The sequence below is a fragment of the Anopheles bellator genome, chromosome 1, assembly GCF_943735745.2.
Source record: "Anopheles bellator chromosome 1, idAnoBellAS_SP24_06.2, whole genome shotgun sequence".
Taxonomy (NCBI): Eukaryota; Metazoa; Arthropoda; class Insecta; order Diptera; family Culicidae; genus Anopheles; species Anopheles bellator.
In genome coordinates this window covers 32,715,936-32,739,244 of record NC_071285.1, presented here as the reverse complement: position 1 = coordinate 32,739,244, position 23,309 = coordinate 32,715,936, and the positions used below count along the sequence as shown (strand labels likewise).

Below are 23,309 nucleotides of genomic sequence, written 5' to 3'. Positions count from 1 at the left end.
TTTTTTATCAACGTGCTTGGACAATACTACTGTGTGAAAACAACCCTGCGGCAACCCGTAATTGCCTGCAACTATGCAACCAGCATTGCTTTGAGAGACTGTCATACGTTTTGAGTGGCGTTTTGAGTGTTGTGAGTGGCTCGCTGTCAAACTGCTGCGCTTCTGTCAAACTGCTGCGCTGCTGTCAAAACGTATATGTTTTGACAGAAGCGCAGCAGTTTATCATTAATCGTTAACGTCAAACTTGTTACGCATCGTGTGTCCCCGCAGTTAAAATTGCATGAGTTGTTGATCGTATTTTCATCGTAAATCGTAATGTTAATGGCAAGTTTCGGAAAGTGCGCGGTGGTCGGTATGTATGCGTTATCTGCTGGAAATGAAAGGCTGTACAAACGAATGCAACTATTTTCTTATCTTTGGAGCAGCGCGGAATGGATTGCTTCATCAACAAACAGCCGGCATGAAGTGTTTTGCACTCCCTGCACAATACGAAAGTAAATTTCGTGCATTTAAGCTACTAAATCCTTGCTTATTAAAGTTTGTTTTCATTCGTTTCAGATATTCATACGCCGGAAAGGCCAAAATTACGGTTCATGGATAAGGTACCACAGCTTCCTAGCAATTTGAGGCCACCAAAGATGCAGAAAAAATTGAAATGGATGCGGGGTCCAGAACAGATCCACAACGACCTCGTTCATAAGCAATACGGGATCGTGGCTACAGGAGGCGGTCGATTGAAATGGGGCCATTTTGAAATGTTGCGACTAACGATTGGACGTAAAATGGATACAAATCGTATGTTCGCAATCTGGCGTGTTGAAGCTCCATGGCAACCGGTAACTAAAAAGGGCCAAGGACAGCGTATGGGTGGAGGAAAAGGTGCTATTGATCATTATGTAACACCGGTGAAAAGTGGACGTGTGATTGTTGAGCTGGCTGGGAAGTTAGAGTATGCAGAGGCTCAAAATATTTTAAAGGTAGTTTGTCCGAAGTTACCATTCGAGGCCAGGATCGTTTCCCAAAAATTGTTAGACGATGAGGCATTAGAAAGAGGGCACAAAGAGCGGAAAAATTTGAACCCATGGACGCTTAAGTATATTGTTCAAAACAATTTGGGTGGGTGTCATCGATGGCTTTCTCCGGTCGATCATAAATGGTTTGGCGAATATAATTAAAAAATATTCGTCCAACAGCTTAACAACGAATAAAGAATTGATTATAAAGTTCTTCCTCTCATTTGTTTATTCATAATTTTGTTTAGCAATTTCCGGGTGGAACTGGGAGTTATACTTTTGGCGTGAAACTTGGTTAGTTGAACTGTTTGAAGATAACGATATCTGTTTGCGATGGATATGACCAAACATTTGTTCAGTTCTTAGTTTTTCCTGTCTTTCTCTTGCAATACGTTCCTCGCGCATTCGTTCTAAATTAGCTGCCTTACCATTTTCGGGAGTTTTAAACTTCTTATCGTACGCATCCTGGAGTTTATTTTTGTGGCGTTTCATCTTTTCCTTGGTGTCATGATGCTTCTTTTTTGAGTAGTTAAAACCATGCGTTTGGATTTTTTGTTCGGGTTTATGTCGCGGCGAACTTGGAATAATCACTTGTTTTTCAGCATCGCTTATATTTGTGGTCGAAGTGTTCGAGTCAGCCGACGTTTTACTATAGCTGAAGTTCTTGAAAGTATTATAGGGATCTTGAAAATGTTTAAGCTGCAAATCTATTTCAACAGATTTTCTTTCAGTATCGGGAGAATGGTTTCGTTTTGGACCCATATTATACCAACTTTGTTTGCCTAGCGATTCATTTGTGTCTTGTCCTAGGTAAGTTAGATAGCCTATTTGCTTCTCGTAAGCCTCTTTTTCCTCCTTTTTTTCTTTTTCATGATCCACGTTGCTTCGTTGGACTGCATGATGCACTCCGTCCTCGAGACCTAAAAACAGATTTACATGTTCGCCGCGAGTCGTCGCACTTTTCACTTCTGTAGACACTATTTGACCACTACAAGGCTTGCCTCGAGCTTTTGCGCGAAGTACTTTTATACGAGTCTCTTGCTCAGCAAGAGATATCTTGCGTAGGCGTTCCTTTTCATTCTCAGCAGCTTTTGCTTCATCATTTCTGACGCGCGCAATATTGTCTTTTGTTCGAACGTGCCATCTAAAACAGAAAAGCATTTTAACAAATGAGCGAAATAGCGAATGTAAATATATGTGAAATGTGATATGTGAAACACACCTTTTCTTAGGAAGAATGTTCATCGTGTGATAGTAATTATAACCTGTCTAGATTCAATATTCATCCATTGAAATAACGATAACGATTGCAATACGCTTGATAAAACGATTTTGCTGAGAAACGAAATAATAATGACGACGATGTATTTTTTTTTATGCATGTGACGTATTGATATGCAGTCAGTTTTGGTTCATTTTCTGACGATTTGACAGATGTTGGCTTATAAATGAGATTTCTTCACAGCAAACACACCAAAACAAGGTTGATACAAGGCTGATCCGCCGGCTGACTTTCAATAAACACTTAATAAACTTCGATGGCTTTGAGAAAGACATATTTTCACAAATTATTAAGTTCCCCGAACGTTTTATTTATTATTATTACAACAGGCAGACAACTCAAACAATTCCAACCCAATTATTACAACCAACTCAAACTTTTTCAATTATTTTTTGTATGATTGTATTTTGCTATTAAAAAGACTATGAATGACATTCCGCTGTTCACTATGCTTTCAGTTCGAAAAAATGGAAAAGATAAATAAATGTCGTGAAAACACACAGCATCGGGTTTTTGACAGCTGATGTCTGTTCGTCAAAATAAACTCAAAAGAAAAATCATACAAAAGTACACTACACAACAGCACTGATATTGAAGCGCTTTGAACCATAGGTAAAAGTATCAGAAAACAGTTAACAAAACGAACAAACGCGTCCAATTTTCGATCGGCGTAACACTCTGTAGGGTGTTAGTTAGACTAACACCTTGCTTGTGAAGTTGGCATTATGCAGCGACCCACTGCGAGTGATGATTCAGAGACGATGGACAACGCTGAAGAAAGCCATCGTTCCACACATAGCAGTAATCTTGTCCCTGCAAGTGATGGGGGTAAGTACATTTGATGTGAGAAGGATTAAAGATAATTGGCCGATTGTTTGGTTCGTTGATAAAGTGAGCAATATTGGTTTATTATGTACATTGACAACATGTTCATAATCATTCCTGTGTCAATTCCGTCCCAATCTCCGAAAGTGATCAATTCGCTGCTTTGCTGCTTAGATTTGGTAGTAGTGGTGTAAGTCGACTAGATCAGCTGTGTTAGCTTTCGATTGAGGTTTATTGTCCAATACTCTGAAAGTGGAAGAAAACGGTTGTTTTTCGTTCCATTTGCAAAATCTGCATTTTCTGAATGAAGTGTTTCGTGGATACCATTTACGGTTGCTCGGCTTTTCTGAAAACCGAAGACCGTGTCCAGTGGATAGAGTTTCGACGCCGAGCTACGTTAGTTGTTTTGTTAGTACGTAAAACATTGTTGTCTGGCACGCTGGATTGCGTCATGATGTTGGCGTGATCGTTCTTGTATCATTGGCGTCGGTGGTTGATACCCGCTGGTCCGGAATGTTCATGTTTCCGATTCCGGCCGGATTCAGCGACTCAGTCTGTTCGAGTTCGAACGGGTTTGTTTCTCTCAAAGGGTCTGATTGTTCCACAAATACATTTTGCCACTTAACTTAAGCTGGGGATGCGTCCACCGCAAAACTTACCTCACTTGTTGGAATGACCATGACCAACATTATAAGCCAGGTGAAGGTGAATGGCAAGCTCCACAAACCATCCATCCATCCTGGAGTGAGCCAGCCGAAAGCCTGAAGTTGAAACCCCTAGGACCATCTACTTTCAGTCCAGCGAGATCTGTTGATCTGCAATCTGCCTGATCCGAGGTTTATGCTGATGACATGGAAGAGACGAATGTTAGGCCACTATGGCTCAAAGCCTCTATAATACAAAAGAAAAAAAAATGGACATTATAGGTCGAAAGATCTTCGGCATACCTCAGGCGTACAAAAGGATCGAGCAAGTTGCGGGGAATCTTGGCCTGCAGATAAATGAAAATAAGAACAAATTCATGATGGCGTCGCCGTCGGTAGCCCAACCAAAAACATCGGCGAGCATACGTGGGGATGACGTACTAATAGGTGAGTGAAACCTTGAAGTCGTCTAGAGCTTGAGTTATTTAGGGTCAAACATTAGCACTAATAACAAAAAAGAGAAGAAATGTGCAAGGTTGCTAGCAGTCAATAGGCCAATAGGTCTTTGTTTGGTCTTTGGTATGTGGATGAATGTTTGTATTTCATCTTATGAGCAACATATTAAGTCGATGAGTACTCGATGTCGCCACAGGTCTACAGTCTGAGGAAACTATTTCGCTCACATTTCGTATCGAGACAATTGGAGTTGGTTATACGATACCTTTATAATGCCAGTACTTACATACAGATCTTAGAAATCGACTTTGTTGAAAACTGTCGAAACCCCTCTTAGCCGCGTCTGGTAGGAAGACGCTAAGATTGATTTGTGGCCGTATGTGTCTTCAACGAAATCATTTACTATGAGCTGCATCCGTATGGTCAAACATGAAATTCAGATCTCTACTGTAAACAAGTGGACCACTTGAAGCTAGTGATTGATCAAAAACGGCGAGAATTGTCGAACAAAAATGACAACGCTAAGCCACGTCTCCGAAAGTGTGGTTGGGAAGTTTTAGTGCATACCTCATAGTTTTAGTTTTGCGCCAATCAGAACCAAGACTTCCAAGAGAGAAAGATACCATTAAAATGGCACAATTCAACAACTACGCATATTTAATGCAGCTGCCGAAACAAACGGACATGTCGAAATGTCTTAATTAAAAATTTGATCATACCGATTTAAATTTCGTTTGACTTCATACGATGGCAGTTTATTGACGGTTTAGCTTTTCCCGTGATAATCGACAAATTTTAAGATTTCTTACACGGCAATTCTTACATATGGTTATGCATATTACGCATGCATGCATGATTTACGCATGCGAAAATCAACACTGTTTTTTATCCACCATTTGGTGAAACGAAAAATGTAGAGTACCATAAAGCTTTACAACAAATGCAGTAGTGTTATGTAATTGTTCTTTACTGCCATATTTTTACCTTTCTTTGTATGGAATATCTTCGCCACATTTACATTTTATGGAACCACCATACATTGTATTTACAAAGCTACACACTAAAAAGTCTTTACATTTGGACAGCACAACAGGAGTTGTGTTCGACAGGTGTCTGTCGAGTATGCTAGTTTATTTTTTCTAGATGTAGTTCGTTGTCCGTAAATGGTGTCCGGTCGGTTTGTTGCGACTTGCGATTTTGACAGTTATATGTTGGCACTATTTTCCTTTTGTTATTTTCGGTTAATATTTGGTTGACCGAGGTTTACTCGTAAAATCAATAGTAAAATTTAACCGAATGTGACCAACACAATCAAGGCTACTAAATTATTGTTGTACTGATTAAAGATGAAAGCAATGAACACAGTTTTGTTAAAATAAAAACACATTTCTATATTCCTTCTCAAAGAGCTTTTTGCTTTTATGTTATTAGATTCACACCAAAATAATGAAACGTCGAATGTAGGAAGCTGCCAGCATCAAAGCAAAAATCAGTGCGATTTCATTGCCGTAGGATTGTCCGGTTCAGCTACTAATGTTGCTACTGCTGATAGCCTTAGAACCACTTCCAATTTGAGCAGCGATAACAGCTTCAACATTGAATTTCAATTGCAACTTACGCCACAAACTTCTACTGGCGGCAATGGAATTGCATCGACTGCAGTTGGAACAGGAAAGGCTTGTAGCGGAAGTGTTGGTCCTACGGCAGATGAAGGCGATACTATTACGGTGATAGAACATCCGTCAAACATAGAAACAGAGGTCACTAAATCATCACTTGCTATCACAAATGCTACATCTTTGCGCCTCAGTTTGCTACCGTGGAATTCTTACAACCGTTCTTTCATTCATCCGGCGAACGTGGCGGCCACCATAGATGTGATGGCCGCTTCTGATGGCAACCTTCGTCCAGGAGAAATTGTGATGCGTACTCTTTTCACCGATTTTACTGTGCAAGCAGAAAAGAAAATTGAAAGCATTATGCTCGACGGCTCGGATAAGAACCTTCCCAAATTACTACAGCGCGGTGAGGATTACCAATTCGATCAGCTGCTACAAGCGCTCGGTTTAGTGGCCGAACATTGCCTACCATCACTGCTGAAGGCACTGCTTGCATGGCATAAGCACCAAGTTTGCGACAAGAATATTAAGCGCGATCTTCAATCAACTCCGTCGCACTATCCTGCACAACCACGGTCCGGGCTGGATCTGGAGTATCAACTTTTACGCCGTGAAGCTGCTGTGGAGTTTATCTTCTGTCTCGCACTGATCGAAATTCTTCGACAATTTCCTTTCCATCCGGGTCACGATGACCTTACGAAGCAGATTGAGAATCTGGCCTTTCGTCAGTTCCGTTACAAGGAGGGTGCACAGACGGCACCCAACGCGAACGATAATTATCGGATAGCTGATCTTTATGCAGAAGTTATTGGCGTGTTGGCGCAAAGTCGGTTTTCGTCTGTTCGCAAGCGATTTATGACAGAGTTAAAAGAACTGCGGAGCAAGGAACCGAGCCCGTTTACGACCCACAGCATCATCAGCCTGCTAATGGGAATGAAATTCTTTCGGGTTAAGATGGCACCGATCGAGGAATTTGAAGCGTCATTCCAGTTCATGCACGAATGTGCTCAGTATTTTCTCGAGGTTAAAGATAAGGATATCAAGCATGCAATGGCTGGGTTGTTCGTCGAAATACTGGTTCCGGTGGCAGCTACGGTAAAGAACGAAGTCAATGTACCATGCGTTAAAAATTTTATTGATCTACTCTACTCGCAGACGCTCGATGCGTGCACTAAATCGAAGCACAAACTAGCGCTCTTTCCGCTCGTCACCTGTTTACTATGTGTTTCACAGAAACTATTCTTTCTGACTAATTGGCATTGCTTTCTGGCGATGTGTTTGAGCAATCTAAAGAATAGAGATCCGAAAATGAGCCGCGTGGCCCTCGAATCGCTCTATAGACTGCTTTGGGTCTATATAATTCGGATCAAGTGTGAATCGAACTCAGCTACACATTCTCGTCTACAAAGTATTGTCAACTCGCTATTTCCTCGTGGCTCAAAGGCAGTCGTCCCTCGTGATACACCGTTGAACATTTTTGTTAAAATTATTCAATTCATCGCAAAGGAGCGACTCGATTTTGCGATGCGCGAGATTGTGTTTGAGTTGCTATGTGTTGGGAGACCGATCAAAATTATTATGACACCAGAGCGGATGAGCATAGGCTTGCGAGCGTTCATGGTTGTGGCAGACTCGTTGCAGCAGAAAGATGGTGAGCCACCGATGCCACGAACGGTCGGCGTGTTACCGTCTGGAAACACACTGCGAGTAAAAAAAACCTATCTGAACAAAATGCTCACCGAGGACACGGCGCGCAGTATCGGAATGGCAAACTACTTTCCCCACGTTAGACGTGTTTTCGTTGATATTTTACGGGCACTGGACATTCATTGTGGGCGACCGCTGATGATGACAGTGATACAAAATCAAAGTAAGGAGCTGGATGAAATGCTGACGGGAGAGCGGAAGCCACGGATCGATTTGTTTCGAACCTGCATTGCGGCGGTTCCACGCTTAACGCCGGACAACATGACGGGCCATGAGCTGGTAGATATGTTGGCCCGTTTGACAATTCACATGGACGAAGAACTGCGCGGATTGGCTCATCAGTCGTTGCAAACACTAGTCTACGATTTTCCCGAATGGCGTCAAGATGTTATTCAAGGTTTCAGTCAGTTTCTTGCCCGTGACGTTGTGGATACCTTCCCTCAGTTACTGGACAATGGGTTGCGGATGCTTTACGCATTCCTAACAGTGTGGCGTAACTCTTTGGGACCGGTCATCAGTAGTACTAGTAACAGCAACACGCTTAACAGCAAAGTAGTTACCACCACTGCGGGTGGTCCAATGGGGGTACACCTGCTTCCCATTGGAAAAAATGTTAGTGTGCAGCGAGGGAACCAACCTGAGCTCGTGCCGACAAAGGCAACACAGCCGGTCAACGCGTCGCTGAATGTGGCAACAATCAATTCAAACTCTAGTGGCAGTTCAGGAATATCTTCCATAACTCAAACGACAAGCACTACGACCGGTGGTGCAGTTAGCGGAACGGCGACAAGTGGCAGTAGCGGCATTCCAGGTACCGCTGGTTCCATTGGCGGTGTTGCGGGAGGAGGAGATACATCCAGCTGTGGTAGGAAGCCACACGAGCAACCCTTAGCCTCCACGATGCAGATGGTGGAAGGATTGGCACTGGTGATGTTGTGCAACTGTCGTTCACAACCGAGAAAGTTTGCTGTCAGCATACTGAAAGAGGTGAGTGATGGAAAACTTTTTTGATGCTGCGTTTTTTAGTTGTTTTTTTGACTTTGATTTTCATGAGTGTGCGTGTTCTAGTTATCCAGTTTTCTTTTGTTCCTGTCAGGCAGTAAGTCGCATACTAGTGTATTTACACATTATTTTGGTTTTATTTATTGTGTTTTGTTTACCATAAAGAACGGACAGGGCTGTATTATTTAATCCTATTTCTTAATTCTACCGACTTATAAACTTATTGACTATGCATCGTGAAAGATATCAGGGTCGGATGTTCATGGTTTGCTGTGGTTTGATGTTGAAGGTTTTGTTTTTTTGTTCGTTTTTTTGTTTCTATGTTCTATTGTTGATCGATTGCTGATTTCATTCTCTATTGTTGGTATATTGTGTTTGTTGAAGGTGGTGGAGTGGTTGAGTAGGTTGGTCGCGTATTGTCACTAGCCGCGACAGAGTCGCTGAGGCAAGTGGAGGAATTCGTAAGGGGTAATCTGCCTGCAAAACTACTCTCCTTCCAAATCACCCTTTTGGGTTAGTGAGTCTGACTTTTCATTGCCCATAATTCCGCAGTGTGCTAGGAAAGAATAGCGATTAAAGGAAGGATTTTTGGTAAAGGTATTTGTTAAGAACCCCAGAATCTTTGGGAAAAAGTAATCCGTTGACTGAAAAGAAATCCGTTATTTTATCGGGAGATGATCGATATCTCGTGAAGTATCGATTCAAGCATATGTTCAAGGTGACACTTCACACTTAAAAACATGCTCTCACGGCGTTTTATTTGTTCCATCCTCGCTGCCGAGGTTCTACCCACTAAACCCTTCCTTGGTTCTCCATACTACCCCTTCCGGGACTGCCGCAAATCGGACCATCGGAAACATCTTAATTAATGTTTTGACATTCACGCAAAATTAATGGATTTCTTTCTAACCAACCTGGTATAAAAATGACCAAGGGTTAAAAATGACTTGCCCAATGAATCATACTTAGGTCATAAAATGGCCCATTATGGACACTATGAAACTTTTTCAAAAACATGCAAGGCATCATCCTTTGGCGAAGACTTTCAGAAATAGTCTTACTTCCCCTCAAAAGGTGGTGTCTGTGTTTAAAAGTGAACTGCAGGTGAACATCAAGGGTTAAAACATCCTCGTACATTTTTCGGATTTGGGATTTAGGTCTTGTCTACGTCAAGGTTTTAAAGTATCAAGGTTTCACACAGAGGAACGGTCGTTGCATACGTGCAAGTTGCTCACAACGAAGTTTTACAGCATTACTACAGCCATCACTTCAAGGGTAAGCTTCATTGTATGCGTTGTTATGTGAGCCTTGGCTGCCCAGTGGCAACAGAAGCTACCGTATTCCAAAACGGACATGATCGTTGTCTTGTTCAATCGCAGGAGACCTGATGGGTGCGCTCCTCAGTAGAATGCTGTGTCCGTCCTGAGAAAATTGATCCTTTTGGTACATTTCTGTACCAGTTGCTTAACATGGGTTTGCCAGTTAATTCGGTTGTCAAACCTGACCCCTAGGAATAAGTAATTTTGATTCTTGATGCGTAGAGGAAGAGATCCAACTTGCGTTTGTATAATCTTTTTAATACATTATTATATGTATCGCTGAAAAATGAAAAGAATGGCTTCCTAATTTTTGTGATTTAAAATTCGTTACATAGGTTCCTTGACCACTATTCGAAATGATCGGGGGTGGTTTGAAAAGGATGTTGAATGTCGACGATGTTATTATTGGTGAGTGAAACAACACCGTCGTTAGCCGGTTGGCTAATGATACAGTTTTACGCAAGGCATGAGTCGTTATCGTTTACATAAAAATTGTACAAAATTTCTTTGTGAGTATGAGCTAATGCGATTTCCGAAACATGTATCGCTAAGCAGTCGGCCTTTGCAGAAATCAAATTGAGTACTGGATAGAAGACCGTTAGATTCGAGCCTCTGTCTAAGCCGAACATCTTCTTTTCGAATCATTTACGACTCATGGTGGGATGGTGGTTAAACAAGTTTCAAAATTCTCTCCACACTGGCGGGACAACCATGCTCTCCAACAACTTGTTGAAGAAAGATAACACTCGCTTCCTTTCATAGAAGTTGGGCAGATTGTAGAGCAGTTTGTTCCTCACCTGATCCCGTCCTGGCCAGGAATTTTTAATGGCGAGTAGAGCGAGAGAGAGCTCGATGATTGTAAATGGTGCATTATATTATGCAATGGTTCGATTATATTAGGATCCAATTAATTCATGCGGTTTCTATTCGAAAATTGTCGATAGCGTTGTCCATTAATAATTTTGCAATTTCATTAGGTTTGTGGATTCAAATTTTGTTCGTGCATTACTTTTTCATCAAGCAATGATATCATAACAGACGTGAATGCGTTGCGTTAAAGTTAGCGATTTCGTTAACCTATTACCTGGTTGTATTTATAATACAAGTCCACTTTTAGTTGTATTCAAATTATTCAAATATCCGTTTTTAGTCGCTATTTCCATTCCATTTCATATCCATTGCCATTGTTATTGGTAACATTATTTAAAAATTTAAATTGCAATGTTTAATATACAATGCGCCCACTTATGTAAATTACTATTGTTCCCAAAGGTTAAAATGCTGAAAAAATTACTTGGCATTCCAGAAGCAGAGCCATCACTTATTGACGTTATTGATCGGTGTTGTCCCCAGGTAAGCTTTTCGTTGATTTTCACATAAAATAATTTTTGACGTACGCAAGTTGGTAATATCGTATTCCTAAAGGTACTCGAGAAATGTTTGCATATGTTACCACAAACTGACCGTACCGCGATGCTGAATGCTAATGTAATCGACCTACAGTGGATAGTCGATCGCAACAGTGGGGTGTGGACAACGGGACACGTAGAGGACTCAACGAAAGCGTCCATGTTAACACTATGCATGTCGCAGTCTGCTCTCAGTCATGCTTACGATCCCTGGAGTGTCTGTTTATTCGGATTCATGGAACGAACGCGTGTCCTTCAGCATTGTCCCTCTGTCGTGGCACAAGCTTGGCCCATCTGTTATCAACGGGTAACGAGTCTTTTCAACGTGATAGACCCGACGTATGTATCGTTAAATGTATGATATTTTGACATGTTTTCGCCGTTGTTCACTTATTTGCCTTCGTTTCGTCTTTTTTTACAGTCCTGTCAGCGACAACCGTGCATCGCTGTTGCGCAGCTCTGCTCCTACTAAAAAACCTCCATCCGAGGCACAACGTGACTCGTTAATGCACCTTTGGAAAAATCAAGTCGCTTTAGCGATGCGACTCATTCCACAAATGCCCAGTGTTGCCGTGCGTTGTGCCTCACCGGACCTCAGTTTAAGGTGAGTGCCTCATTGGTGGTCATGTTAATCATAGTGAGGAAAATATTACCATCAGACATGTCGCCACATTAATACGTTTTATTCGAGTGTTCGAGAATTTTTTTCTTGTTTCCATCTGTGATAGTAGACGTACCATTTTCTCGCCTCAATAGGTCGAATAATGTATACTTACATTGAATTTCAGACTTACGACTTGTTACATATGGCAACTAAGTTTAATGGAACAGTATTTTAGACAAAGTTTATGTTGAGGTGGATTTCCTTTAATTCCGATCTTTCCGGAATTGTGTTCTACTAATCGCTTTTGATGCTAAGATTCAGTATGTAAATATGCTTTAACTAATCATAAAAACTGTGTGAACATCGTTATGATTTGCTATCCATTTTAATTAGTACTCTAAACTTAAAACTTAAAATTTCTCTGTCATTTCTATTCTAATCGCACATGCCTTTTTCGTTTCACTTGTTTGTGACAAACTTAACTACTCGTTGATCAATCCGATATGTTTTGGGTATATTTCAAAATTACAAAAATGTGACTGCGTCAAATGGGTTATAATCATTACATTTTACTCACACAGTTCGATGATACATGTAATGTTTTTTAATGTCGTGGACGGATGTCGGAACGTAGATGGAACGTCATGGATGTTTTCATTGTATTATGTATTATTGTATTATGAGTATGTATGTAGACTAAAATCTAGAACTATATGTTTATGTCTGGCGCGTTTCAATAAAGTAGTAAATAAAGCTCCTAAAAAGTCAAAAAAATGTATAAAAACATATATAAATATATCCAGGGTTCCAGGATGCTCCATCACGATCCAACTATTTAAATGTGGAATAACTCCGGTATTTGTCAGTTTATGTTGATACTGAAGAAGATTGTGAAACTTCAGATTGTGAAAACTGTGAAAATTGTGCGTGGTTATTGATGCCAAATTTCTGACTTTTTTCTGTGGGGCTATTTGAAGAGTAAGCTTTATGCCATTCGACCGAAGACCATTGAAGAACTGAAAGCTAACATCACAGCGAAGATTGCTGCTATTACGTTGTCTATCACCGAAATGTTGTAAAATACAATGAAAAATGCACAAAAAGGCCGCTTTTTGTGTGTCTAATAGAGGGGGTCATTTGATCGATATTGTATTTCGGTTTAATTGTCAATAAACGGCATTCTATACCCCAAATACATTTTGTTCTATAAATAGTTGGATCGTGATGGAACACCCTGTATATAGAGAGATATATAAATATATTATATAATATACAACAACTTCGTACGAGTATGGAGTGAAAAGTTTTCGAACCAACAAAGATAGAAGACATTTTTTCTGATTCTTTTTCAACATTCAACTTCTTCAACTTTGCAATTCGTAACAGTTTTCCCATCGATACTCATAACTTTGTAAAGATTTTCGCCATGGTGACTGCTGAGGCATGCGATGGTGCGTTGTCTTGGTGAAACCGGATTTTCTTTTTCTTCAAATGTGGCCGTTTGTTCGCGAATTCTGCCTTTAGCTTGTCAAGTAATGTGGCGTAGTATACTACTTTTTGAAGATAATCTATCCCAGAAAACAGAAGCTATCACTGTCTCAGACGACAAAACCATTTTTGCTGTTTTGGAGACAGTTTCCCCTTTGCAGTCCACTGGTTGAATTGTAGTTTTGTTTTGAGCGTGTTATAGCTAAGATTAATCTACAGTAATAAATCGGTGCCAACCGTTGGACTAATTGTGCCAAACGAGGTATTGAAATTTCCCTTCGAACCCTTTTTTGGTCTAACGTGAGCAAACTAGGCACTCAACACTCACACCAACTCACTCAAATGATTGTTACATAACAACTGCTCTGCTAACTGCTTGTAGCTAAAAAATAGTCGAAAGCTTAAAGAGTAACTGTTAGTAGATGAAAAACGAAATTCGCTGCATTTATTTACTAATGCTAATTGATTACATCTTCACTTTGAACTTCAGAAACTTTTCGCACTCGTATAAAAAATGTGAATATTGGTATATTGTATATTATCATAAAAGTAGATTAAAACTTTAACGTAATTTCGCTTTCAAAAATATTTAAATGTTTTGAAATGTTCTTAGTTTTATTGTAATACGATCAAACTTATATTTTCTTCAGGATTGGATCTGACTACATTAAGTCTATTCTATTTAGTTCTATTATGACGGAACAATTTGTTCCCCATGCAAACACATGCGTTTAAATTGTCGTTGTAACTATTTGTACTGATTTAAACTTTTTTAAATTCTTGGTGCAAATAAAAAGAATCTAAAAATGAAACACATATTATCAAATTTTGGTACTCATTTTTTAATTTTTTCATTATAAAGCATGATATTATTTTAATGTTTGTATTTCTTTAACAATAATCCTACGTGCCCTCTTGGAAGAGATGTTGGTTGTGTTGTAAATAAAAAGTTACCTCTTTGGTGATGCCATTTTTAAATTTCCATTCATTTTTGGTCTAAATGTGGGCAACTTAAATTGCTCCTTTGTATTGCAATTAGCAGCTTGTTTCATGCTGTAATAAGAATAGAGCGTGGACTTTAGCATATATTTTTGCTTCTAGCAATTGCTTCTTTTTCACATATATCATAACCGCTCAGTATAAAAACTACACCCAGTTTCGGTTTTAGGAACGGATCTACCATTTATTTTTGCAGATTTATGTGTCAATTCAGAATATGAGAAACATCGGATAGTGTAATGGAAATATGATAGCAAAACTTAAAATTTTCTTTTTTTTCATGTTTCTTCTCTTTTACACCAACGCTCTATGTCCTGTCAAACGAACAACAATTTTCACCGTACTGATCTCCAACACAACCACTGTTATACAACGACTACAACATTTTGCTTACCGCAACCTTCTACCTTCTTTGTATCTTTTAATACGTACTATTTCAAAATTTAACCCTTCCCAATATTGGCGATTGTCGCAAAACCATTGATATAAAATTATTGATTGGGGCCTTATTCTTTCAATATACTTCAATTCACCTACGAAAAAATATCAAATTACACAATGCTCCAAATTACATGGCAATCAGTCTGCATGATCAGTCGGATTCCCGCTCGTTATCTGATTCTCTGGACAACATACCATCATCCGTGTTTGGACCAGAAGGAATTGTGACACGCTTCACCCTACCTCTATCCTATGGGCGCAAAGATGCGAGGCCTAAGAGACAAGGGTAAAGTTATTCCTTTCGCCTAGTATTATAATTATTTTATTTTGCTATGTAAATCGATTTTAGTTTCATTTTTCCTCAGTGATTAAATTGTTGTCTTCTACCACTTGTAACATATTTTTTTGGCAGTTTAATACAATATTATTAAACGTATCAATAAGGTTGTACAGGTTTTTTAAATTGGAAAACAAAAACAAACTTTAATCGAAAACTCGGACATTTTTTAAGAAATTCTTTTAAACGGCGGTTTTTAATTTTTTCATTTAGCAAAATTGTTAAAGTATAATAGTGATGTTCAGATAGTATTTTTTGATAGAAGGCGCTGTTCGCTTGGTATGAAACGTTTTGCTGACGTTGAAATAAAATGCGTATTGCATCCGTTAACGATAACAGCTTTGGGGTTTTATCTCACAATCGCTTTTCTCTGCAGCGTTTTTTAATGTCGAAGTAGCAGGTGTAATTGTTGAAATTACATGGTTTTTCGATGATTTTCTGATTTTTTATAAACGCTACACATGATATTACACATTTCTTAGGTAAATGGGAACATGCTATTTGGTACACATTCTGTGTTTCTGTCATTTTTTAAAGTGTTTGTGCTGGTTCTGCAACCAACAACTACTGTAATTTATATTTTTTAACATTTTCACTGCACCAGGATGTTTGTTTTCCTTCAGATCGAAATGATCATCTTTGTATTGCCGCAATAATCTATCACATGGCCTCACATGAAAAACATTAAACTGCAGCAACATGTACGTTGTGCTTCCACACGCATACGTTGTACAGGGTGTCCAAACAAGCGTTCTTTTTTCATTTGGTTATAAAACAGAACCGACTGATTATTTTCGATGTTCAAGAATGAATGAATATCGATTCTTAAACATTTATTTCAAAAGTTGATTCCTAATTTTTTTTTAATGAAAAACAATTTTGGTCAAATTTCCACCACAATTGGCTTGGCAGTAGCCCATTCGGTCGATCCGTTGCTCCTCTGTTCCAAATGATCAGGGCTCCCGGTGACGTATTCGATTGACTTCCCTTCCCGCTTCCCGTTGGATACATGTCAAAACTCGACCAGCTGAATTGGGATCAAATTGCTTAAAAACTATCCGAGTTCAACCGAAATGAACTTAGATTTTGTATGGGAGCCTTCCTTTGTAAAGAGGGAAGGGGTTTCAAACATTCACCAGTATTTGCCTGCAGAATTTGGTTTGATTTTTTTGAAAACAACCCGAATTATGCGGAATTTTATGTTACGTTTGTATGGGAGCTTCCCTACCGTGTGGGAGGGTCAAACTTTCTTATTCACAATCCGGTGTCCCAAAACTTCGCTGAGCTAAATTTCACGCGAATTGGTTCAGTAGTTTTGGAGAAAATGCGGTACAGACAGACAGACAAACATTCAGTTTTATATACCAGTAAATATGTATGTAGAAGAAAAAAACGCTTGTTTCGACAACTTGTATTTCGATCCCTTTTTCAAGAACTAAGATCGCCCGTTTATAGAGTAGTCGATAACGCTCGTCGTTATCATGCTGCTGGCTTGGGTTCGGTTTCCGACACGGGTGTGACAGGGGTTTGGCGCGGGGCCAACGATTTCCAGTCCATAAGAAGTTTGTCAAAGGAGACAATAAATCTGAGGGGCTTGAAATAGTTAACTTGCAGTAAATTTTGCATCAAGGGACGGAGAATGTTTAAAAAAAGTTAAGTAATTGTTAAAATATGAGGTAAGAACCTAAGCAACAAGGGAAGGAGTTTGGCGACAGGGAAAGTACTAAAGTGCATCTTCGAGTAATCTTAAGAAGAACGTGAAACTACTATTAGGCAATCTTGAAACGACATATTTTAATGGTACTCCATTAAAAATAAAATGAATTTTTCGATTCAGTTAACCTTAACACTCTTCCCAATCTAACATTTCTTTTTAGTATTACTGTATAATTTTGAGTGCGATGCTCTTATGTGAACATATGCCAGTCGCTTAGTTCGTGCGCGCCATAGTTTTCTGTGATCATAGATATAATTTTCATGATTACTTTATATCCATTTCATATATTCTGTGAACATGCCTCAACATGCCTCCCTTTCACTCTTCCGTTCCCGTCTCCTTGAATCCTTTTTATAATCTCCTCCCTCCTCTTCTTCATCACCTTATTTTCCTCATACCTTCCTCTTTAGTCTGTAAGTATTTTCTTCTTTTCGTTTCTTTCTCTTTTTTACATCTGTATATTTTGTTTTTTTTTTTTTTTTCTCTTTCCAACATTTGTTAAGCCTGAACGGCGAACATTTTATAATTAATAAATAATAATAATAATAATAATAATAACATAATATTAATACGGTATATGAATTTACAATGATAGCTTCAATAGCTGAATAAATGGAAAAGTTTTAAGCATTGGCCAGCCCTACTTGTTGTACATATATTGAAAGTTATGTCAAGTTTGATATGTTCTATGGTTGTGCCAAATGTGTGAACATTATAACTTTGATCGAAAAGTAGGGTACTAGTTAGTTGTTTTTTCTTCACTTTTATTCTTAATTGTTTTATTAATTCTTTGGGACCGAACCAACAATAACCGATGCAACAATAACAGCATTCTTGCTATTCGTAGAGGGTATCAAATATTTGCTCGTTTGAACGACTGTCTCGCTTATACTTTGGTCTTTCGATATAACCACGGATGCGCTATAACATAACTATAACGCCTCAACTATAATGACTCAACCAACAATAGGGAGCAGCGTTTTTGAAAAACTTCGACTGTTATTACGGTATCAGACCGAGTATCAATCGAATAACGTACATCCGATCTGACGCTCTAACTCGATAATTCAGTTTGCAGCGAGCGTTGTTATATCGAAAGTTGAGTGTATTCATATGCATGTAGAATATAAATACGCACAAATAGACACAAAAAAGTCCATGTGTTGTTTGAACTATATTCGTTATCCATGGCGTGAAAACATTTTATAGCATTTGATGTAGTCTAGAAAATATTCTAACAGTTAACGAGTGTATAGTGTTAAACTTTGCGACCGTTTACACACTGCTATTAGTTTGTGCTGTGAATTCAGAAGTCTTCACTTAGATGTTTGTCAGAAAGGTAGTTGGAAAGGTAGTTTGTTTGTAGGTAGTTGGCTAGATATTTGTGCAGTAATATTTTGTGTAATGTGGGTTTTACATCTCTTCATTTTACATGCATATTTTTGCAGTTCCTCGCCAGATTCTTTGTCGGCGGACAGAAGCGACAAATCCAGCGGAACGATTGCGTCACCCGTGGCCCTATATAAGCTGGTTATCCCTTTGTTGCGCTGTGAAGCTGTGGACATCAGAAACGCTGTTGTCAATGCGCTGGGAATGATTAACCATGATGCACTAAAGTAATTCTGATGACAAATCTATCTCTATCAAATCTTGAATATGTCCAGAAGCTAATTGAGTTCGATTATTTTTTTTATTTGGTCTATTGTTCGATTTTGTAACAGGGATTTAATGGAGGAGCTCGTAGCGTACATTCGTGAGGCGATAGACCGAAAACAGGAGAACATGCGGCGTCGTCGCCGTCGCGATGCATTGCGCTTGCAGCTCGTACGTGTGCTGGAAAAAATTGCGGAAAATGGCACTTTCGGTATTAGTCCGTTTGTCCTAGATCGCGAAACAATGTCGCTACACCCCACGTTTATCGAATACATCGATGGTGCTCGACTCTATCTCGAGTCGGAGACTGATAAAGATAGCGGCAGCATGCGCGATGTAAAAACACATTTTTGTGACTTTATTCGCAAAATGATTAAAAATTTTTCGCTAGAATTGTGTTCCACACTGCTGTCGCGAGAATTGAAACGAAACTTAGTCAATCTTTTTGTCACGTGGAGTGGATCAACGTACGCACTTTCGTTTGCAACTTGTTGTCACGGATCGCATGGTACCCATCACGGACCTAGTGGTGGCAATAGTGGCAGTGGAACAGCTAGCAATAGTGGTATAAGCAGTGGTTCCATCGGTGGAAGCGTATGGGGAACCACGAATACTAACATCGCATCGGCAGCCTCTGCTTCAGCCAGTACGATAACTGCAGAAGAGGAAAAATTACAATTCAGTGCATTACAGGTAAGTACTCGCCAAAACATACAAAAATGTTACAATGATCTTTTTATCGTATTTATCCATCACCTTTTCTCGAATGTTATAACAAAATATTTGAACACATGGGTCAATAATGCCATACGAGTGAAATGCCCTTAAAAGTTTTTTGAAGGTAGACACTTTCTAAAAAAATGTTTTGTTTTAGTAAGAGTAGCGCCTACTGTATGTCGTGTTTGGATTTATTGAGCTTTATTTTGAAACACTTTTCCCAAAAAAGAAAACATAGTTATGAATTAAAATGTTTGCTTGGTTGTTTGTTTATTTGTTTGTTTGTTTGTTTGATTGTTGAAGTTGTTGTTTTACCATCCAATCACAAGTATGGCAAAACTACACCAAAATGTGAAGCATCACTTCATATTAAAACAGACTATATAGCCAGAACACATCACCAACTCACATCGTTTGCTTATAGCGCATGAAAATATTTTTATTTTATTTTTTTAATCTGTTTTTATTTTTTCGCACAGGCTGTGTCAGCAGTTCTTTGCTGTGGCCCATGTTTCGATTCGAGCCATCTGGCGGAAGATGGAGCAATTTATAATTGGCTGGACATGCTAATGACGTCCAACGATGAAAAAGTAAGTAATCTTGAAACATACATAATCTAAATTCAGTTGTTTACTAGTACCGGCGTTCCTATGCTTCATAAAGTCCAGACGATACCTATTCGGGCCCATTAGTTCCTTGAAATTAAATTAAACTTAAACTTATTTTCAAAGTGGTAGGTCTTAAATCAAATAGTACGATATTGGAAACACACATTTCATTTCAGCTTATATCCGCCTCGGTGGTTATGTTAATTAGCAGAATTGCGTTTTTGGCGTTCGAAAAACCCACACGTCGTGCAAGAGAAGCTAATGTACTCAAAACAAGTAACAGTTTGGTGCAAAATTTGGTCTGGCAGCATCATCGGCCGCCGTATGAATGAATGAAGAAAGAGCTGCCGGAACCGCCGGAGACGTACGCTATCGAGCAATGTTGACTGATTGGTTCTTTGGCAAAATTGAACCTGAGAACTTAGCCGACATTTGGTTTCGCTACCTGCCATACAAAGACAGCCACGATCGAGAGTTTGCGCCGCATCTTCGGACAGTGAATAATCAGCAGAAATGGTGTTGTGAACTTACCTCCGAGAAGTTGCGATTTGACACCATTGGATTATTATCTTTGGGCTGCGGTGAAAGATAAATGGTACACAATTAAACTAGCAATTATTGACGACCTCGAAGTTAGTCTAGTTTCAATGTTGGCAAATACTGCTTTGCGCAAACTTCTCAGGCTTGGGATTTCAATGAGTGTCGATTTATTTTCTTTTTGTTAGGATGTATAACTGAAGTAAACATGATTTGAATCAGATTATTGAGGCGATGGTGGCGTTCATCCTTTTCTATTTGTTATTTTCACTTTTCAGATTTATCAGCTTGCTAAGGAAACCGTAGTGTTGCTGCTCGAGTCAAATCCAGATATAGGGCAGCTGCTTGAATGGGTTATCGATCGATGCTACACGGCTTGTACTAGAGAAGCAGACGCCTGCTTTTTGGCTCTATCAGTTATCTTCAGCGCTCGGTATGTTTTAATATTAAGTCTTTCCCCTCCGCCAATTTCTAGATAGGTTTTGACTGGTGTTGCGATGTAGGGTCGAGTGTTGTCATTTTGAAAAATCAGCTTATCATGTCTTTTATCCCATTCTCGTCGTTTTACGGCCAAAACTTGCTTCAAACGCATTGATTGTTCTCCATCAATAATTTCATTAGGTTTTAATAACTCAAAGTACACCAAACCTTTCTTATCCCACCATATGCACAGCATAACCGCTCCGCAATGAATATTTCGCTTTGTTTGCGGTGGACATGGTTCACCAGGATGTATCGAGGGCTTTTTGCGACTAGGATTATTGTAACGCATCGTCCACAGTATGAGTTTTCTCTACAGGTTTTTTGATATGCTAGCGTCCACACTAGTAGCTTTTGGACGAAAAATTCCGTGACTTCCAGTGAGTGAAATGACAGTTCGTTTGTTTATGCTTTGATTTTTAAGTTTCCTTTTCTTCTCCTTCTAGTGCCATTTTTGCCAAAATTTGAAATGTTTCTCGATTATTAAAATGATTATTGTTAACAAAAAATGACATCGAACGTTAATCCCTAATAGTTTATTCTTTTATATTTTTCTAAATAATAATACAGGGTGTACCATCTAATGTTCTCTTTTCATTTGACTATAAAACAAAAACGACTTAATATTTTTCGCTAGTTAAACATTTATTTCGAAGCTTCATTCATTAGAGTTATGTATAAAATACAATTTAGGTCAAATGTTCACCACGATTGGCTTGGCCGCAGCCTACCTTTTTTGAGTACATTTTTGATCCAGATACGGTCCATTCTCGGCTATAGCAATTCGTAGTTCGTGAATGGTTGCTGAGACATTTGTCTTTCGCCGATCTCCAAAGTTAACCGAAGAGTTAACTCCGAAGATGGGGTGCAAAATATCGATTGTGGCTGACGCTTGACACAAATATTTTCCCTTTTTTAAATTTTATTTGTAGTGAATATCCCTGTGATCATTATACTTCGGTGATTAATGTAACGCTGTTGATGACCGGATGTCCAAGAGTAGAGGTACATTCTACGGCACTACAGTTGTTGCAGATTCTGGATAAACGGTTTTTTGGGAACATTGGACCGTTACAGACAGAAAACGACAGAGGTAGGTGGCCTTTGAATAAAATTCGTATATACGTATATAAAATTTAAAGTTTGGGGCATATGAAACAAATTGCTCTCATTGAAATATATTTACTCATTACTATTTAGCTAATATTATTTTTGAAAAATGTCCAAATCCCACAAAACATTTTTTCAGAACGGTAGCAAGTCACCGAAATAATTTCAATACATTAGGGTACTTGCTACCGGTACAAGGTCGGAAATCTGTTCAGTAACCTGCAAGAGGTCCTCCGATTGTCAGTAGAAGAAGAGAATAATACCAGTCAGTGGAGAATGAAAAAGCACCAGTCACCAACGGGAATGTAGCTGAGCTCAAATGGAGGAGAGAAATTAGTGAACGCAATCCATTCACCAGATTCACATCACTCTCTGCTTCTAGTTTTGATTTAAGATCATGGTGGTAAACCCAAGTCTCGTCCATAGTGATGATTCGACGCACAAAAACCGCTTTACCCTTTCGAAAACGCCCCAAATGTTTCGGAGCAAGTTGCATTCAAATGCGTTTTTGTTCCATTGTTAGCGAATGCGGCACCCATTGTGCACACAGTTTTCTGAAACCCAATACTTCGGTCAAAATATTGGTTACAATGCTCAATGCTTTACCTAGGGGTTGTACTAAATTTCTTTCAGTCATTCGACGATTACGATTGAGTCATTCGAATCAGCGTACTCTGTTATTGAAACTCAAAACTTATTGATCAACCCAGTACAAGTACACCCAGTACAAGGGGCCATGTTATAAACAAATGCATTTGTTTATAACGTCAACCAGAAACATCGCCGAATGAGCGCCGCGGGAGTTGATAGAACCATCTGTAACGCTTGCTGTTGTCCTACATGGTTCAATGTCCTATTGGTTCAATTTCCAAGAGGCCATCAACATGCAATGCGCAATGCAATTTAGTTGGAGAGCACCGTGAGGGAATGGTTGGCGTGGATCCAAAAACTAAGTTCGTAAAAACCATATTGTTGCAGAATGCAACAAAAAATTTACATTGTCTCTGTTCCTTACATGCCAAGAACGATAAGCGGTTGTTTCAGGATAATGAGAAGAAACATAAAAGGGATGACTCATATTTTAATTGCATCCACTTTGTAGTTATGTTTGCCAAGATGAAAAATAGCATAAGCACAAGTACACAACAATCTGACTTTAATTCTTCATAACTTCACCTTGGTGTGCTGTACTAACCCCGTTAATTTATTTTCATTTGAACATCATTTTCAGATTTCATTGAAAACCTCAACTTGCTCCCTGCTCAACCAATAGTGGATTGAAAGTATTGCAAATTATTTGTGAAAACGTGACGTGGCATTGTTCTAAGGTACATGTTACGTT

At 39.1% G+C, this 23,309-nt stretch overlaps 3 protein-coding genes across 3 annotated transcripts in view; 2 read left to right on the top strand and 1 right to left on the bottom strand.

The window, feature by feature from the left end:
- The first annotated feature begins 224 nt into the window (after nucleotides 1-224).
- LOC131206987 (large ribosomal subunit protein uL16m) lies at nucleotides 225-1,229 on the top strand. The gene is made up of 3 exons (XM_058199597.1): nucleotides 225-352; nucleotides 426-494; nucleotides 559-1,229. The coding sequence occupies exons 1-3, from the start codon at nucleotides 316-318 to the stop codon at nucleotides 1,173-1,175; spliced, it is 723 nt and encodes a 240-aa protein (XP_058055580.1). The 5' UTR covers nucleotides 225-315; the 3' UTR covers nucleotides 1,176-1,229.
- On the bottom strand, nucleotides 1,219-2,414 carry LOC131206976 (leukocyte receptor cluster member 1). Its single transcript, XM_058199586.1, has 2 exons — nucleotides 2,236-2,414; nucleotides 1,219-2,157 (listed from the first exon to the last, which is right to left on the bottom strand). The coding sequence occupies exons 1-2, from the start codon at nucleotides 2,256-2,258 to the stop codon at nucleotides 1,242-1,244; spliced, it is 939 nt and encodes a 312-aa protein (XP_058055569.1). The 5' UTR covers nucleotides 2,259-2,414; the 3' UTR covers nucleotides 1,219-1,241.
- Nucleotides 2,415-3,056: 642 nt separating this feature from the next.
- The window catches only part of LOC131215447 (protein furry), a 43,389-nt gene continuing 23,136 nt past the window's right edge, over nucleotides 3,057-23,309 (top strand). The window contains exons 1-11 of the mRNA XM_058209837.1: nucleotides 3,057-3,123; nucleotides 5,652-8,533; nucleotides 11,140-11,220; nucleotides 11,293-11,615; nucleotides 11,698-11,880; nucleotides 14,951-15,094; nucleotides 18,311-18,478; nucleotides 18,584-19,208; nucleotides 19,712-19,822; nucleotides 20,656-20,810; nucleotides 21,790-21,950. Coding sequence (XP_058065820.1) covers nucleotides 3,057-3,123; nucleotides 5,652-8,533; nucleotides 11,140-11,220; nucleotides 11,293-11,615; nucleotides 11,698-11,880; nucleotides 14,951-15,094; nucleotides 18,311-18,478; nucleotides 18,584-19,208; nucleotides 19,712-19,822; nucleotides 20,656-20,810; nucleotides 21,790-21,950 — 4,900 coding nt within the window. The remainder of the gene's footprint in view (nucleotides 3,124-5,651; nucleotides 8,534-11,139; nucleotides 11,221-11,292; nucleotides 11,616-11,697; nucleotides 11,881-14,950; nucleotides 15,095-18,310; nucleotides 18,479-18,583; nucleotides 19,209-19,711; nucleotides 19,823-20,655; nucleotides 20,811-21,789; nucleotides 21,951-23,309) is intronic.